This window comes from Moschus berezovskii, chromosome 27, assembly GCF_049115385.1.
Source record: "Moschus berezovskii isolate FMDL1 chromosome 27, NW_MosBer_1.0, whole genome shotgun sequence".
NCBI lineage: Eukaryota > Metazoa > Chordata > Mammalia > Artiodactyla > Moschidae > Moschus > Moschus berezovskii.
The window spans coordinates 9,478,486-9,495,948 of record NC_142486.1 but is presented as its reverse complement, the minus strand read 5'-3'; the positions used below and the strand labels follow the sequence as shown (position 1 = coordinate 9,495,948).

General features: G+C 53.7%; 1 protein-coding gene across 1 annotated transcript; it reads right to left on the bottom strand.

The window, feature by feature from the left end:
• Positions 1-271: 271 nt before the first annotated feature.
• Positions 272-15,452, bottom strand: NCF1 (neutrophil cytosolic factor 1). The gene is made up of 11 exons (XM_055410014.2): positions 15,323-15,452; positions 10,723-10,803; positions 7,537-7,612; positions 7,234-7,399; positions 6,174-6,229; positions 4,982-5,104; positions 4,158-4,265; positions 3,184-3,301; positions 1,470-1,577; positions 796-938; positions 272-535 (listed from the first exon to the last, which is right to left on the bottom strand). The coding sequence occupies exons 1-11, from the start codon at positions 15,392-15,394 to the stop codon at positions 408-410; spliced, it is 1,179 nt and encodes a 392-aa protein (XP_055265989.2). The 5' UTR covers positions 15,395-15,452; the 3' UTR covers positions 272-407.
• Between the last annotated feature and the right edge of the window lie 2,011 nt (positions 15,453-17,463).

Sequence of the window (17,463 nt, the reverse complement as noted above, 5' to 3'; positions counted from 1 at the left end):
CACCCCAGCTATGCACTGTGTCCACTCTTCTTCAGGACTCTTCTGCAGTGAGGCCAGAGTTCAAGCAGGCAGTCTGTCCAGGCGAACAGCCAGAGGAGGCTGGCGCTTCCTCTAGCACTTGGCCTTGTGCAAACTTGGTCTTGGCCAAGGCCAGAAAAGTATGCAACCGGACCTCAGTTCTTGCAACTTCCCCAACAGAGCTCACAGCCTCCAGTCCTAAGTCTAGAAATATCAAGGGTGTTGCCCGCGGCGCAACTTTTCAAAGCATCAGTCCCCTGCAAGCAACGTTTATTAAGGGTATCGAACAGCTGGGTGGGGCGGGGCCAGGGGCTGCTAACCTCAGGCTCTATACACGTATATACAGGTTTAGGGGCTGGGGGTGGGGATAGCATCACGTTGGGGCGGCCTCAGACGGCGGAGGCCAGCTTCCGCTTGGTGCTCTCGCTGCAGCGGTGCAGGATGAGGTCTGCGCTGGGCCTGGGGGGCACGGCCGGCTGCGGCTTGGGGCGCTCGGTCTTGGGTTGCTGCTGCTCCTCTGCGGATGGCCAACACCAGGTGAGGCCCGCTCGGCCCCGCCTGGCTTCACTTTTCGGGCCCCACCCTCATGGCCCCGCCCCCACCGCCCGGCCCCGCCCCCATCACACAACTCCGCCTCCACCGCCCGGCTCCGCCCCGGGCCCCGCCTCCACCGCCGGGCTCCGCCCCCATCACACAACTCCGCCTCCACCGCCCGGCCCCGCCCCCAGGCCCCGCCTCCACCGCCCGGCCCACCCTCAGCCCCCGGCCCGCACTCACTCAGGGCGCCCCCGGAGTTCTGTGGCCCCGGCCGCTGGCGGCGGCGCTGCTGCATAAAACGGACGCTGTTGCGCCGATAGGTGTCCTGGCTGAGGCGCTTCCGTGACCGCTGGTGGATGCTGTGAGCGTTGCGGATGGACGACCTGGATCCAGCAGGAGGGGGACTTTGGTTAGCGCCCCGCGTACGCACCCTTGCCGCAGCCCTACCCGAGGGGACGCTCATGGCCAACCCTGGGGTCCAACGACTGGGCCGAGGAAGAGCAGCCGGTGGAGGGAGTCCTGCCCAGCCCCGATGGGCGTGAAGGCCACTGCCCCTACCCGGCACGGACCCCCTGCCCTGACTCAGAGCCCAGGCCCATTTCTCACCCGCCTTTCCCCGCCGGCCTTCAGCCTACCCCCTCCGCTGGAAGCCCTCCGGCCTGCCCTCAGGAGCCATCCCAAGGACGGTGGGCATCGGCGCCCCCACTGCCATCTCACACCGCTGCTGCCCTTGTGCCGGCCCCACAGTGTGGGAGGGCACTCCAGCCTTCGCTCAGTGAGAGGGCTGGCGCCCCTGCCCCGTCTCCGCCGCCCTAGCACTGTCAACCTAGGGCCTGGACCCACAGAGGGAAGCCGCGGTACACCCTCCTCCACCCCGCCCAGCCTGCCCGCACTGCCCCGGGGACCCTGCTCACCTGCGGGGCGGCGCCCCCCGACTCTTGATCTGGCTTTGGGCCTGGGCTACGTCCTGCCCTGCCTTCTGCAGGTACATGGATGGAAAGTAACCTGTGACGTCTTCTTTCCTGTAACAGAGGCAGCCCCTGAGGTCTGGGCAGTCGCGGCGGGGGGTGGAGCCTCAGACATGGGGTCAAGGGTCCCTTAGGGTCATCTGGGGTCAAGGCAGCTGGGAGGTTGCCAACACAGCAGCCAACACCAGCCCCTACACCTGTGTGCCTCAGTTTCCTCATGGGTGTGAGACAGGCCTTCCTAGTTGTGACGCTGAGAAGAGGAGCAACTTAGCAGATCCAGCTCTCCCGGGACAGGTGTTTGCTATGAAACCTCTGCAGTCTTGTATTTGTCAGTTTTATCTCTTATATAAGGTGATGGTCTCCTGTGTCCTAAGAAATCTTTGCCCATTTCCAAGTCGACAAGTTCCCTTATGCTTTCTTCCAAAAGCTTCTTAGTTTGGGGTTTTGTGCTTGCTAAAACCTGTGATCCATCCCAAATGTGTACGGCGTGAGGCAGGGTCAAGGTTCATTTCCCACCACCCCCTCCCGGGGATATCCAGGTGTTCCAGCACCATTTGTTGAGAAGATTTTTCTTCCCATTCTTACTACTACGTTTGGGAGTAAAAAAACCAGTAGCCTTTGCGTGCTACAGACTTCACTCAGTAAAACTCATTCTTCTTGGCTGGTGGGAGAATCACAAATATTGTCTCAGGAGTGCAAGATGGGGGCTCACTGAATTTGAGTCTAAAAACTAATTCACTTTGCTGTGCAGCAGAAACTAACACAACATTGTAAAACAACTTTCACCAATAAAAATAAATAAAAGTTGGAGAAATCCTGCCTCAAAGTCTTCAGTGGAGGGCCACACTGACGGGGGGTGTTATGGCCACAAGTTCACGGGGGTCACAGATGGGCGCTGTGACTCCAGATTTGGCAATCGTGTGTAAGACCCCAGGACTCTGCTTTCCCCAGAATCAGGAAAAACTAGTATTCTTACATTCATTTGAAGGAATGAACAGGTGAAAATTACAAGGATTTAAAAGGAAAAGGGATGACAGGGTCTGTTCTAGCAGCTGTCAAATATAACAGTTCATTCAGGGACTTCGTCTGGTGGTTTGGTGGTTAAGAATCTACTTGCCATTGCAGGGGACACAGGTTCTATCCCTGATCCACCACTACTAAAGCACTACTAAAGCCTGAGCACCTGGAACCTGTGCTCTGCAGCAAGAAGCCACTGCAAGGAGAAGCCCATATACTGCACCGAAAAGCAGCCCAGCTCACCGCAGCTAGAGAAAGCCTGCGTGCAGCAACGAAGACCCAGAGCAGCCCACAGTAAATAATAAATCTTTATAAAATGGTATTATGTTTTTAAAAAGGATAGTAATTAACACAATTAACTGTATTGCTGGAGAATGAATAGATGGACTGGTCAAGGGACATGACCCCAAAGCACAAAGGAAAGAAGTACCCACTCAGCCAAGGACACCAAACCCCATGATACAACCAGGCTGGGATGGAAGCAGTCTGCTTCCAAAATGGAAACAGCCCAGAGAGAGGCAGTGGCCTACCCAGAGTCACACAGTCAGGTCGGCACTGAGCCCGCACAGGTCCAGCCTTGGGCCAGGCTGGCTCGCGGAACAGGTGCAGTGGGAAGGAGAGAGGGAGGGCACGACTGTCCTACCTGATGACCCACCAGCCATCCAGGAGCTTATGAATGACCTCAATGGTTTCACCCTCCTCCAAGGATATCTCGTCCTCCAGCACAGCAGCGTAGGCTTTGATGGTGACGTAGGGCTCACCTGGAGGGGGAGGGGCATAGTGCGAAGGCCCACCCAGTGCATGGCTCCCCACCTTCCGCTCCTCTCTAGGCCTGGGGCTTCCTCCAGCTGGAGCTCAGGACACCATCTCCTCCAGTTCTCCCCACCCCTCCTGGGGGCACCCTGGACTTCTGTCCTCTGCCTGCTCTATTCAGGGGAGCTTGCCCTCTCCCACCCACCGCAATCCACACCAGAGGCCAGGAGCTCCCATGACCCCAGAGCCCTGGTCAGCCACCTGCACACGAGGAATGGCCAGACAGGAAGTGGGGAGGAAGAGTACCCATCCAGTGGCACTTCAGCGATCACTCCAGCCCACTGTTCACATGTGGGGCTGCCAGCCCTGTATACATGTCTTGCCCAGTTTTTAAAAAAGAGCCACAAATCCACATAAAATGGTAAACTCTATTAATATTTGAAGATATGGGCAACCAAAACTTTTAAAATCAAACCCCACATGGGCCCCATCCAACCCAGAGGCTGCCCATTTCCCCATTGTAGTCAGCCACAATACCCCCACCTCCAGGCAGCCCTCCTTCCTGAGCCTCAGGTTGGCTCACAGTGTTGCTTCCCACTGGACCTGGCCCCAGGCTGGCAGCCACCACGTGTCCCAGATTGACCTCATCACCCTCTCTCCTCTATTCTACCTCCAGGTTCCCTCTGTCCTGACCAAGGCACCACTTCCTACCCCCACCTAGACTCTGGGGTGTCAGCCCTGCCTCCGTCTCTGCCCAAGCCCTCAGTCGTGTCTGACCCCAAAGCAGTCACTCTGGCTCCTCAATATCCCTGAGCCCCTCCTGCCCCTCCTCCCAGCCCTGCAGCTGGGGAGGGCAGTGGGTACCTTCATAGTTGGGTTCTGGGTCCTCGGCTTCATCAGGACTGTCCAGAGGCTCCAAGTAGGACGCTGGGACCCAACCGCGCTTTGTCTTCATTTGGCAGAACCACCAGCCTGTGCCAGGGACAGGGGGCAGTAAGTCTGGGCGGGCCTGGGAGCCTCCCTCAGCCATCACGGGGTAGGCAGGGGGTGAGGACACTCAGACACAGACACACAGACATCCAGCACTTGCATTCAGACTGATTGTGTGTGTATGTGTTCAGTTGCTCAGTGGTGTCCGACCCTTTGCGACCCCCTGGACTGTAGCCTGCCAGGCTCCTCTGCCCATGGAATTTTCCAGGCAAGAATACTGGAGCGGGTTGCCAATTCCTACTTCAGGGGATCTTCCTGAACCAGGGATCGAACGCGTATCTCTTCCATCTCCTGCATTGGGGGCATTCTTTACCATTGCGCCACCTGGGAAGCCTGTCACCTTCACCACTTTCCATGCCAAAATTACACACACCGGTCCACAGAGGACCAGAGAACTACAGCTCCGAATCCATTTCACAGGCGTGATGAGAAGTTCGCCGGCCCACCCGGCTGTATCCCGCAGGGATGCTCCGCGCCCGCCCCGAATGTGTGCAGGTCCCCAGGGCCGCCAGGGGGCGCACTCGGAGAGAGGGTGACGCCCCCGCCCCGCCCAGCGTGGGGAGGCCGGTCAGGGCCCCAAGGAGCCGGAGCCCCGTGGTGCGGCAGGCGGGGAGGAGCGCAGGCAGAGCCCCGGTGGGGGCTTGTGGCCGGGGCCCGGCACTAGGGGAGCGAGGACCAGGCAGGGAGAGGAAGCTGACCGCTCTCGTTCTTCTCCACGACGTCCACCACGTCGCCCGTGGCCAGCGCCATCTGGGAGCTCGAGCCCTTCTCGTAGTCAGCGATGGCGCGGTACGTCTGCAGGATGATGGGGCCCGTGATGTCTGGGCAGAGGGAGGGCAGGGTGAGTGGACACGGTGGGCGCCTCCTCGCGGCTCTCCCCTGTGGGCCCTGCGTGGGTCGCCACGACAGGAACTGATGGCCTGTCCCCACCCAGCTCCAGACAGGCCGGGCGTGGACACGCCCTGTGTACTGGAAAGCAGCAGAGACAAGCTCGGCGGCGCAGCCCTGCACTTATTCAGCACCTACTGTGTGCCAGACACCGGCTGCACTCTTCACACGCTCTCTCTCATTAGATGAGGTTTGCAAGCAGTCTTTCTCAACATTAGAGTGCACAGGGGACTTCCCTTTGGTCCAGTGGCTAAAACTCCATGCTATCAGTGCAGGGGCCCTGGGTTGGATCCCTGATCAGGGCACTAGATCCCACATGCTGCAACTGAGAGTTCGCATGCCTCTAGTGGTGCAGCCAAATAAATAAAAAATTTAAAAAAAAAACAACTTTTAATGTGGAAACAAATCACCCAGGGATCTGGCTGAAACATAAGCACAGATTCCATAGGTCTCGGGTAGGACCTGAGGCTCTGTATTTCTAACCAGCCCCCAGGTGATGCTGAGCTGCCTGTTAAGCACTGACTTGTATCCACCCCTGCCACCAAATTCATATATTGAAGCCCTAATCCCCAGTACCTTAGAATCTGAGTGTATTTGGGCCACTAAAGGCCATTTTTGCCCCCAAATCTGATCATTCAACCAGAACATTCCCTGGGCTATTGGGAGCCAGGGTCTGTGCTTGATGCTGCAGTTAGAGGTGAGCTCCCAAAACTCCAACGCTTTTTTTTTTTTTTTTTTTACTTTTTAGCCATGCCCCACAGCACGTGGGATCTTAGTGCCCCAACCAGGGTTCGAACCCACACTCCCTGCATTGGAAGTGCAGAGTCTTAAGCCACTGGACACCAGGGAAGTCCCAAGATCCCAACTGTTTAGTGCAGCAGCCAAGACCCTTCACAGCTGCTCTCATTGCCTGCTCTTTTCCCTGCATACTTGGAGCTCAGGGTCCCTGATTGAGTCAACAGTCCCTGAGGGCGACCATGCTGGACTACCCCAGCCCCTTACCCGCAGCGTTGCTCTTGCCATCTTTGGGCATCAGGTATGTCTCTGGCTTTTTCACCCTGCAGCAGAGAATAGTCTGGGTTAGACCACTGGGCTTCCCCCTGGGATGCTCAGGACAGATCTACGGAAGAACTTCCCAAGACAGTTCCCAAAAGGAATGTGGGAAATGGGGGCCACTGCAGAGAGAAGGTAGCGGCTGGACTGGGAGGAAGGGGCTTTGAAGAAAGAAGGAGCTATTTGGAGCCTGAGGGCGGTTGCCCAGCTTCCTGCAGACCCAAAGGAGAAGGCTTATAGGCCAGCTTCCTTCTGCTGGAGCATCGAGAGAGAAGCCAGCGGGGGTGGGCGCCCTGTCCCTCAGGGCCTGAGGGGAGCTGTCCTGCCTGGGACCAGGGGTGTGTTCAGAGGTCCATAAGCACTAGCTGGAGCGCTGCTGTCTATGGCAAACCCTGTCCTCCAGGCGTCCCCTGGCACTCAGTACCAGAGAGGGACCTTCTGCAGCACATCCCCCAAGATCTCAGCTTCTCTGATGCCGTCCATGCAGGGCCCTGTGTCCAGAAGACCCCTAGGGCGAGGGCAGGCAGAGAATGAGGTGGCAAAGGAGATGAGGGGCCTGAGACAGGCTCAGGAATGAACAGAGGCCACCGAGCCCCATGTCTTCTCGGGGGCTCCTCACTTCCCAGTTTATCAGCACTCTCCCGGGCACCCACTACTGCATCCGGCCCTCACCACTGGGTCACAGGTGGGGAAGCTGCTTTCAGAAGGCTCCAGGTCCCACAGTCATGCACAACCAGGACAAGAACCGAGGACTTAGGACCCCCAGCCCAGAGTGCCTCCTCCACCCCACCCCCAGCATCCTGAGGCTCAGAGGGGTGCAGGTAGGAACCTGGCAGGGATGCTGCGGGTGTCCCTCTGAGCTGGAATCCTGCCTCCTTCGCTTTCTCGCTGTGTGACTTTAGGCAGGTCGCCCGCCCTCTCTGATCCTCAGGCTCTTCCTGTGTAACACGGGGGGAGCCCTGCCCTCTCCAGGTTGAGCCAACCACCCCTTCCCTCTCCCACCACTCACTGGCTGTCTGTGGGGAGCTTGAGGTCGTCGGGGCGCACCTTGAAGAAGTTGAGGAGGTGCGGGCAGCGGGAGATCTTGACGGGCAGGCTCATGAGTGTGCTGCAGTACTCGGTAAGAGTGCCCTGGCGGCTCTCTGCCACCCGCTGCCCATCAAACCACCGCGGGGCTGGTGGGACCAGGGAAGGACACCAGAGGACCAGTGAGCATACTTGCAAGGTCAAGTCCGGAGACGGTGGGAGTGGAGGGGACAGTCAGAGGGCAGGTGAGGGGAGCCCACCCAGCTGACTCAGCCCCACTCCTCACCTGGCAGGTGCGGGATGATCCTATCCTCTGGGTTGATGTCCCCTGCCTCAATAGGAAACATCTCCTTTAAGATTTTCTAGACAGAAAAGCAGACATGGAGGAATCGGTTTTATTAGAGCACTGTAACGGCACAGAATTGGACACGACCTAAATTGTTTCCAATCGCTGGGGCTAGAAGCTGCAGTCCAAAAAGTCATGCAACTTAGCGACTGAACAGCAAGAAAGAAGCTTCTGGTGGCATCCTGGATTCTTCTTTCTCTCCCGCCTCGAATCCAACCCACCAGCCCAATCCTTTTGGCTCTGCTCCCCAAATCTGTTCAGAATCTGATCCTTCTCACTACGCCCCCTTCTGCCTGGTTTGATTATTACAACCTTCTTAGGTCACTGACCCCCGCTCCTGGTCGGTCCTCAATCCACCACCCCGAGGCATCCTCTTAAAACCCAGGTTGTATCTCCTCTGCTCCCTCCCTCCCTCAGGACGCTCCCTGCCTCTCAACTCAACTCACTCAGAATGGAAACAAAGGCTGCGTTGTTCCATGAGGTGCCACGTGACCTGCCTCTGCCTGCCTTGCTCGTGTCTCCTGCCACCACTCTCCCCCCTATTCCCTCTGCCGGAGCCGCCCGTGGCAGCTCCAGGCCCACTCCTGCCCCAGGGCCTTTGCATGTGTTTTCCCCATTCTTCCCCCGACAGGCAGATCAATAGCTCATTCTCTCTCACCCTCTTTCTCCTTCTCCAAGTCCTTGCTCCGCTGTCTCCCCCTCTCAAGGCCTCCTTCCTGACAACTGCCCCTCCTCCTGTCACCCTTCCCACCTCCCCTCCCTGCTCTATTCTGCTCCTTCTAAGGACCATCTCACACACTATAGAGATTACTTATTTTGTTTGTCTGTCTGTTATCCCGACTTCTCCACTGGAACATAAGGTTTACAAGGGCAGGCAAGGATTTGCCCCTGTTTCTTATACCTTCAGCAGCACTGCCTGCTAATCAAGAAGAATGTGCCTGGCACTTAGTAGGTGCTCAATAAATAGCGGTTGGATGAATGAATAAGCCCACCTGCTAATAAAAGGGGCTTATCCTGGGACTTCAATGGCAGTCCGGTGGTTAAGATTCCACGCTTCCACTACTGGGAACATGGGTTGGATCCCCCAACAGGGAACTAAGATCCTGCATGCCATGTGGCGTGGCCAAAAAGTAAAAAAAAAAAAAAGCAAGGGGGAGTTGCTAATCCTACATTAATGCTAATGCTAAGTCACTTCAGTCGTGTCCGACTCTGTGTGACCCCACAGACGGCAGCCCACCAGGCTTCCCTGTCCCTGGGATCCTCCAAGCAAGAACACTGGAGTGGGTTGCCATTTCCTTCTCCAATGCATGAAAGCGAAAAGTGAAGGTGAAGTCGCTCAGTTGTGTCCTACCCTTAGTGACCCCATGGACTGCAGCCTACCAGGCTCCTCCATCCATGGATTTTCCAGGCAAGAGTACTGGAGTGGGGTGCCATTGCCTTCTCTGAATCCTACACTAGAACAGTTTAAGTAGGTGAGATGAAGCCCCACGGTGTATCATCATGGACTGGTCTCACAGTTGTAACCCAGTGATGGTAATAAGATTGAGGATCAGGCAAAAGGCAGGTTGGCATTTACCTCCACCTCAGAAAATGTACGCTCCACACTGCTGGAAGCTGTTCCTGGGCTCTGTGTGTGTGTGTGTACGTGTGTCTTGTGTGTGTGTGTGTGGCCATGTAGGGGAGGAGCTTGTGTGGGCTACGCGATGAAGGGAGGCTTCCACTGCTTTTGTGACGCTTTATCTCCTTTATCTTTTCTTAAAAATTTTAATGGGAGGATAATTGCTTTACAATATTGAGTAGGTTTCTGCTGCACAACACCACGAATCAGTCATAATTATATATGAACTGTGCTGTGCTTAACTGCTCAGTCATGTCCGACTCTTTGCGACCCCATGAACTGCAGCCCTCCAGCCTCCTCTGTCCCTGGGGATTCTCCAGACAAGACTACTGGAGTGGGTTGCCATTTCCTCCTCCAGGGCGTCTTCCCAACCAAGGGATCGAAACCCAGTCCCCAGCGTTGCAGGCAGATGCTTTACCAGCTGAGCCGCAAAGGAAGCCCAAGAATACTGGAGTGGGTAGCCTATCCCTTCTCTGGGGGATCTTCCCAACCCAGGAATTGAACAGGGGTCTCCTGCATTGCAGGCGGATTCTTTACCAGCTGAGCTACCAGGGAAGCCCAGAATTATATGTATATTATTTAAATATATATATATATATATCCTCTTCCTCTTGAGCCACCCCATCTCCTTTATCTAAAAGTCTTGTGCAAACAGCCCAGTGACATCAACTGTGATTCCAGGTGCTGCTGTACAAGGGTGGATATAGTTTTTCTTCACATTTATCTGCATTTCACTTTAAATAATTCAAAAAAGAGAAGTGCTTTTGTGGCCCCTCCATTCATCTGACCTGTCTTAGACCAGGACCCAGCAGCCAAGCTCCACACACTGTGACCCCCGCCATAAGCTCCCCCCAATTTTGTCCAAACAGCCTCTGGTGCTGGCAACCCTGGGGGATTCTCCCACGTAAACCCTGGTGATAACAGGCACCCACAAAGCAAGAAGACCAGGTTCCATGGGTATCAGGGTTATCCACCCTCCTTCCGGTCCACCAGGGTCTTCATCAGGCCAGGGACCATGAGTGAAAGAGCACGTGCCTGGGATGACACCTGCGGTGGTGACCCTGGCCAGGCTGCCCCCTGCGGGGACAGAGCAAACATGAGGACCCTTGAGACAGCCCCCCTGATTCCTGTGGAGTGGGTGCAGAGTTTTGGTTTGGGAAGATGAGAATGTTTAGAAATGGATGGCGGTGACGGTAGCGTGACATGGCGAACGTGCTTCATGCCACTGGCTTGTACACTTAAAACAGGCAAAATGGTAAGTGTATGTTACGTATATTTTCACAATAAAATTACCTTAAATGTTTTCTTTAAATTAAAAAAATATAGGGCCGACAACATTGTAAGTCAACTATACCTCAATTAAAAAAAAAAAATGCCCCCTTAACTGTAGGCTGGGAGGGGAAAGGGAAACTCTGGGTTTCTAAGCTTCCCTCCCCGAAGGCAGAGCTGGGGCTGGGCATGGTGTCTCCCCTTACCACCCCCGCAACACACACACACAGGGCACTCACGTGGAATTCGTAGATCTCAGTGAAGCGCCGATAGACCACCTTCTCAGACAGGTCCTGCCATTTCACCAGGAACATGTAGACCTAGGGGGGAGGCAGGAGCAGGGGACCTTGTTCAAGCACGTATCTGGGCAGCCCCCCACCCACGGTGGAAACCCGCAGGACTGGGGGTGGGAGGGAGAGTGCGATTTGGGGTAACATGGGCCACAGAAAGAGCCCCAAGTTCATGGACCCCAGAGCGAATTAACTCTCTCACAGTAACTCAAATTCCTCTCCGTAAACTAGAGGTAAAAGTAGGACCTCACTGCTAGGGCTGGTGTGAGAGTTAACAGGAGATAAGAAACAGAAAGGGCTGGGCTCAGATAACACAATGCAACCCAACACAGTGAGATGTGGTAGGGCTGGATTCATGCAAAATGTCCAGGGAGCTCCCTGGTGATCCAGTGGCTGGGACTCTGCACTTTTACTGTCGAGGGCCCGGGTTCTGTCCTAGGTCAGGGAACTGAGATCCCACAAGCCCAGGGCACAGCCACAAAATAAAAAAGAAAAGAAAGAGATGTCCAGAAGTGACAGATCTATTGAAACAGAAAGCAGATTTGTGGTTGCCAGTGGCTGGGCGGTTAGATGTAGAGGGGCTGAGGCTTGACTGGGAATAGGATTTCCTTGGGATGATGATAAAAAAACAGATTGTAGTGATGATTGTGCAACTCTGTGAATGTACTGAAAACCACTGAATTGTGCAATTCACATGAGTTAATCATACGGCATAAGAATTGTGGTGGTTTAGTCTCTAAGTCTGGAGAAGGAAATGGCAACCCACTCCAGTGTTCTTGCCTGGAGAATCCCGGGGACGGGGGACCCTGGTGGGCTTCTGTCTATGGGGTCACACAGAGTCGGACACGACTGAAGTGACGCAGCAGCAGCAGCAGCAGTCTCTAAGTCACATACGACTCTTGCGACCCCATGGATTGTAGCCCACCAGGCTCCTGTGAAAAATCCATGGGATTTTTCAGGCAAGAATACTGGAGTGGGTTGCCATTTCCTTCTCCAATATCCACAAAAAGCCATTATATAAAACAAACAAACAAAAACTCAATACGGAAAAATAAGCCTGTAAAAACTGTTAAGAGAACACCACTCAGCCACACAAAAGAACAAATGACTGATATTTTGCAACCACGTGGATGAATCTTAAAAGCACTGTGCTGAGTGCAAGAAGTCAGGCATGCAAGGCTACATACCATTCCATGTCTGTGACATTCTAGAGTGACCACAACTAATTCAAGGTGGAAAAAGACACCTTAAATAGTTGCTTCTAGGGGCTGGAAGGAATTACTGGGACACGAGGTGGAGTGAAGGGCACGGTCAACATTTCGATGAGAGTTTGGGTTCTGTAGGGACTGCCAGGGTCAAAACTCAGTAAATGTATCTCTAAGATTTGTGGGTTTCATTCTACACAAATTTTACATCAAAAGAGAAAAAACTATAAGCAAATGCTTAACTCTGGCTGTGACATGCATGCTGAAATATTCAGGGCAAAGTGTACTGATATTTGTGATTTGCCTTGAAGTGCATCAAAAATAAGACAGATTGATTGGATGGATGGTTTGCTTCATAAAACAAGTGCTACAGGTAACGTTAATGGAAGAATCTAGATAGTGAGCGTATGACTGGTTAGATTTTTGGGTTTTGTTTCACTGTAAAATTTTTTCAACTTCTCTCTATATTTGAAGTTTCTCAAAATAAAATATTGGGGAATCAAAAGAATAGCTACCACTGGGGAAGATCAAAATACTCTAAAAAATTAGATAGTTGTGAGAGTTGAACAGCTTATACAAAAAACCACAGTGTACTTCAGATGGGTGAACTTGCTAATATTTTACATGTTTAGAAATAAAATTAAGCCAACAAGGATTTTTTAACTTTAAAGTGGAAAACAAACAAAACCAAGTGAACTTAACCGTATATAAAGTGGGTAATAATCTAAATTTTGTTTTAATGGAAAAGACTCCAAATAGCTTTGAGTTACAGCAGTCACTGTTCTCAGTCCAAAAAGAACTGCAAAGGAAACTTAACTTTGACTGATTAGGTTAGTAGGTTTATTGTTGACAGTGGCGTGGGTGTAGTGACTCTGAAGCAAATTTGTGTTTACTTTAGAATTGAGCAGAGGAGTGATGCACTAATCTCCTTGGGCCCCACTGTTCCCACAGTGAGAGAGGAGCTGTAGATATAAAACGGTGAGGGGCTAGGATGATAGGACATGGCTATTTCCCCCAGTCTGTCCATTGAAAAGGCAGTCACGAGCCGTGACACCTTGGTGGCAATGAGCACACCTAGCTTCCAGATTTTGTGTTCTAACATCACTCCCACTAAAGAACCAGGGTTGAGTCCTGGCCTAGGGCTGAAAGAGTCCAGGTTAAGCTCGATCACCTTGTGCCATAAGAATGAATTCTGGTGCCCTCTCAAAAAAAAAAAAAAAATTGCTCAAAGAATGACATGATATATCCCAAATAAAGCACAGAAGCCAACCTGAAGGAGCTCCTAGTCACCAAATCTGGAACATTCTGAGCATCAAAATAAGTAATGATAGGAATGGACTCTGACCCACTGAATTCATGGATCCATACGGACATAAATAAAGAAGAAGGGAAGACATCTACAGGAAAATGTTAACTAGTGCATGCAGAAGGACCAGTAGCGTTTAAAAATCATTATTTGGTAATCATGATAGTCATTTGATTCAAACAAGAGTCATCTAGTTTCTGTAAGGCACAGGATACTCACATAGCTTTCCATAACCTCCCCCACGGGTTCGTTATTAATTTTGTTGCTTGTTGTAGTCACTAAGTCTTGTTCAACTCTTCTGCAACCCCAATGACTACAACCCGCCAGGCTCCTCTGTCCATGGAATTCTCCAGGCAAGAATACTGGGGTGGGTTGTCATTTCCTTCTCCAGGGGATCTCTTCCAGACCCAGGGATGAAACCCACATCTCCTGCATCGGCAGGTGGATTCTCTACCACTGAGCCACCAGGGAAGCCCAGTTATGAATTACAAAGGGGGAAACAGTAACTTTACAGCAGAGAAACTTGGAGGACACACTTAGGATTTAGTGATCAAACATCACTAATATAGGAATAAATAAAAATCACCTGCCACCTGATGGGATCAAAGAGAAGAACAGAGTCACTTCTGGGGTGTCCTTGAATTACTGGGATCTAAAGTGAAAAGTGAAAGTCGCTCAGTCATGTTCAACTCTTCACAATCCCAGGGACTATACAGTCCATGCAATTCTCCAGGACAGAATACTGGAGTAGCCTTTCCCTTCTCCAAGGGATCTTCCCAAGCCAGGGATCGAACCCAGGTCTCCCACATTGCAGGTGGATTATTTACCAGCTGAGCCACACAGGAAGCCCAAGAAGACTGGAGTGGGTAACCTGTCCCTTCTCCAGCAGATCTTCCCAACCCAGGAATCGAACCAGGGTCTCTTGCATTGCAGGCAGATTCTTTACCATCTGAGCTTTCAGGGAAGCCATTGGGATCTACGGAAGTATCAAACCTGTGTCTCCCTCATTGCAGGAGGATTCTTTACTCGCTGAGCCTTGGAAAGTCCCTAAGAAGTATCAGAAACACCGAAATTGAGGGGCGTTCTACAAAATAACTGGTCCCATCTCTTCAAAAAGTCAAAATTGAGAAGGATAAAGACTGATTAAGACCAATCTGGGTTAGAGAACACCAGAGAGACGTGGCAACTCAGATAGGATAACCTGGATTGGATCCTGGGCCTGAAAACACGTCCCTGCCGAGGGACAAGTAGGACAATTGCTGAAATCCTAATACAGTCTGTGGAATGGATAACTGTTTTATCAAGGTTAATTTCCTCATTTTGACACCTTTGGCTATGTAAGAGAACATTCTTAGTTTTAAGAAATACACACTTGCAATATTTAGGGGTAAAGAAGCACAATGTCTCCAAATAACTGTCAAACGATTCATAAAATATATATTCAGAGAGGGAGAAAGGGAGGGAGGGACAAAGGAACAGAGCGAGAGACACAGAAAAGGCAGATGAAGGAATACTGGAGTAATCAGCATTTTGCGGGCCGACATTTCTGTAAATCTGAAATTATTTCAAAATTAAAAGTTAAAAAAAGACGAAAGGTCTCCGCATATACTCTGAATGCAGCCCACGCGCCAGTTTATAAGGTGGATCCCTCTCTGGTCTTCCTCTGGGTTTGGAGACCCTATGACGGGTGGGGTGGCCCGGTCTGAGCCAACACTTCCCCAGCTCCCCGGGGGCCAGAGGGGGTACTCTTTGAGTCCCTGCGGTGGTGTCCCCCTACAGGAGGGGCCCCGACTCTGATGTAACTGATCACCACCTGCGCGCCCTCCCGGAGGGGCCGGCGGAGACACGTGCCGGGGGGAGAGCAAGGAGCGGGGTGGGGGCGCATCATCTGAAGGGCTCACGTGGACTGCGGCCCCCGATGGGCGGCCTGGAGCCCGGGGGCCCGGAGCCTCGGCCACGACCCTGCACCCTCTCCCCTCGGGCCGGGAGCCCTGGGGCTGTCCCCGCGCGGGCGATCCCGGCCCGGGCCGGTACTCACGTAGTGCTGGCTGGGGACGAAGCGCTTCTCGAAGCCCAGGAGGGCAATGTGGCGGATGAAGTGGTCCCCCATGGCTCGGCTGCGCGCGGCACCCGCTCCCCCGGGGTGCTCGGGTTGGGACTTAAATTGGCTGGAAAGAGGAAGTCGCCTCTGTCGCGGGGGGCGGGGGGGTGGCAGGAGGGGGCAGGGAGCGTGCAGAGAGGGCTCCGCTTCTTCTTTCGTTTTCTTTCGTTTTCTGGGATCCCTGGGGCTCCCGTGGCGGGACGTGGGCGGCCACACACAGGCAGGTGTGCAGGGACACTCTGGCCCCTGCCCTCCCCGTGGCCTCTAGGGCCCCACAGGTGGGGTGCCCAACTCCCCGCTCTCTCCTCCTGGCTCCTCTGCGCCAGCCGCGTTGGCTTCTCTGTTCTGGGAACTCCCCCGCTACTCGCACCTCAGGGCCTTTGCACGCCCCGTTCCACCTGGCCCATCTCCCGCAGGCCTGAAACTCCCACCCTCATTGTCTGCAGATTTCTCCTCTGAGAAAGGGCACCTCCTCCAAGAAGCCTTCCTTGATAACCTCACATAAAATAGCAACACTTCATGGGCCCCTACTCCTCTTTCCTTTTTTTTCAGAGCACTGACCACTGTTTTATTTTATTTTTACAATGTCTTTCCTGACCAAAATGTGAGCCCCATGAGAGAAGGGTCTGGCCTATTTGGACAAGGGCTCTGGCCCCAGTGCCCCAGCGCTGGTGCCTGGCATGCAGTGGGCCCTCTGCAAGTATTCATATAGTAACTGCATTGCGCATGGAGTGACGAATCCTCCAGGGGAGTGTGTGCAAGCCTCCAGTGCCCACCCAGGGTGCGTGTGACTGAGAACAGTAGTGGGCGGGCAGACTGAGACGCGAGTTCAAATCCTGATCAAAGAACGGCCCCTCAGAGCCAGCTTGGTTTCCTCCTGAGTGAAAGGGGACCCCAATCTCTGCTGAGAAGAGGGAGAAGGGGATTTGGGATGCAGGAGTGAGGGAGGAGCAGCTTTCTGGGAGAGGGTGGGTGGCTATTCAGTCACTCAGTCATGTCCTACTTTTTGCGACCTCATGGACTGCAGCACACCAGGCTTCCTTGTCCTTCACTGCCTCTCGGGATTTGCTCAAACTCACGTCCATTAAGCCTGGGGTGCTTGGCCAGGGAGATGCAGGACCTGGGAGCTCAGAGGTTAGAGGGCTGGTTCGAGGTCACAGAGCAAGTGGTCTTAGACCCAGGAAATTTGACTGCAGGCTCAGGTGGGCCAGGGTCACTTTGTGGCCCAGACTCTCAGATTTCAAGAGGCAGAGATGGTGGCCAAGGCCATCAGCGCTGCAAGCACTCTGAGAGCCAAGGGTCCCCGGGACCACCAGGGGCAAGGGCTGACGTTTGGCATGGGGTGTTACCTCGGAAGCGCAGGGCCCATTTCTTTGCTCTGGAAAAGGAGGTCCCCTCTAGACACTGCCGCTCCCCAGTCGCCCCAAGGTCACCAGCCCTGGGTGTGACCAGCCTTGCCAGTCCTTCCCGTGGTCATCCCCACTTACACAGCTGGGATCTCCCAGCACAGAAGGATGCACGGCTCAGCAATGGCAAAGAACTGCCCCACACAACACGGGTGAAACTTCTGGGCAGTGTGGGGATAGAGAAGTGGACCAAATGCCCCTCCTGCAGGATGCCATTGACCCCAAGCTCCAAACCTGCCCAGACCAGTCAGTGGGGTTGGAAGCCAGGGTGACCTCCAAGGGCAAGGGCGGGGGCCGGCAGTGAGCGGAGGGGAGCCAGAGGCAGCAAGCGATTCGCTCTGTTGATAAGGACGCCAGTTCCACAAGTGCGCTCACTTCCTAAAATTAGCCCGGCCCTAGGCGTGTTGAGTTTTGTGCACAGCCCTTCTCTGTGGGTGCCTTTTACCGCAACAGAAAGTTGGAAGCAAGAATAGACTAAGTGGGGCCTCATGATGGATGGTGGAGAAGGCAATGGCAAGCCACTCCAGTACTCTTGCCTAGAAAACCCCATGGATGGAGGAGCCTGGTAGGCTGCAGTCCGTGGGGTCGCTAAGGGTCGGACAAGACTGGGCGACTTCACTTTCACTTTTCACTTTCACACACTGGAGAAGGAAATGGCAACCCACTCCAGTG

Excerpts from the sequence above, each read along its gene's own strand:
- NCF1 (XM_055410014.2), bottom strand. The coding sequence starts at position 15,394 with ATGGGGGACCACTTCATCCGCCACATTGCCCTCCTGGGCTTCGAGAAG. Across the intron at positions 4,266-4,981 it reads CGTGGAGAAGAACGAGAGCG|GCTGGTGGTTCTGCCAAATG; the intron begins GTCAGCTTCCTC and ends TCCCTGGCACAG. Across the intron at positions 536-795 it reads GAACTCCGGGGGCGCCCTGA|AGGAGCAGCAGCAACCCAAG; the intron begins GTGAGTGCGGGC and ends GGCCATCCGCAG.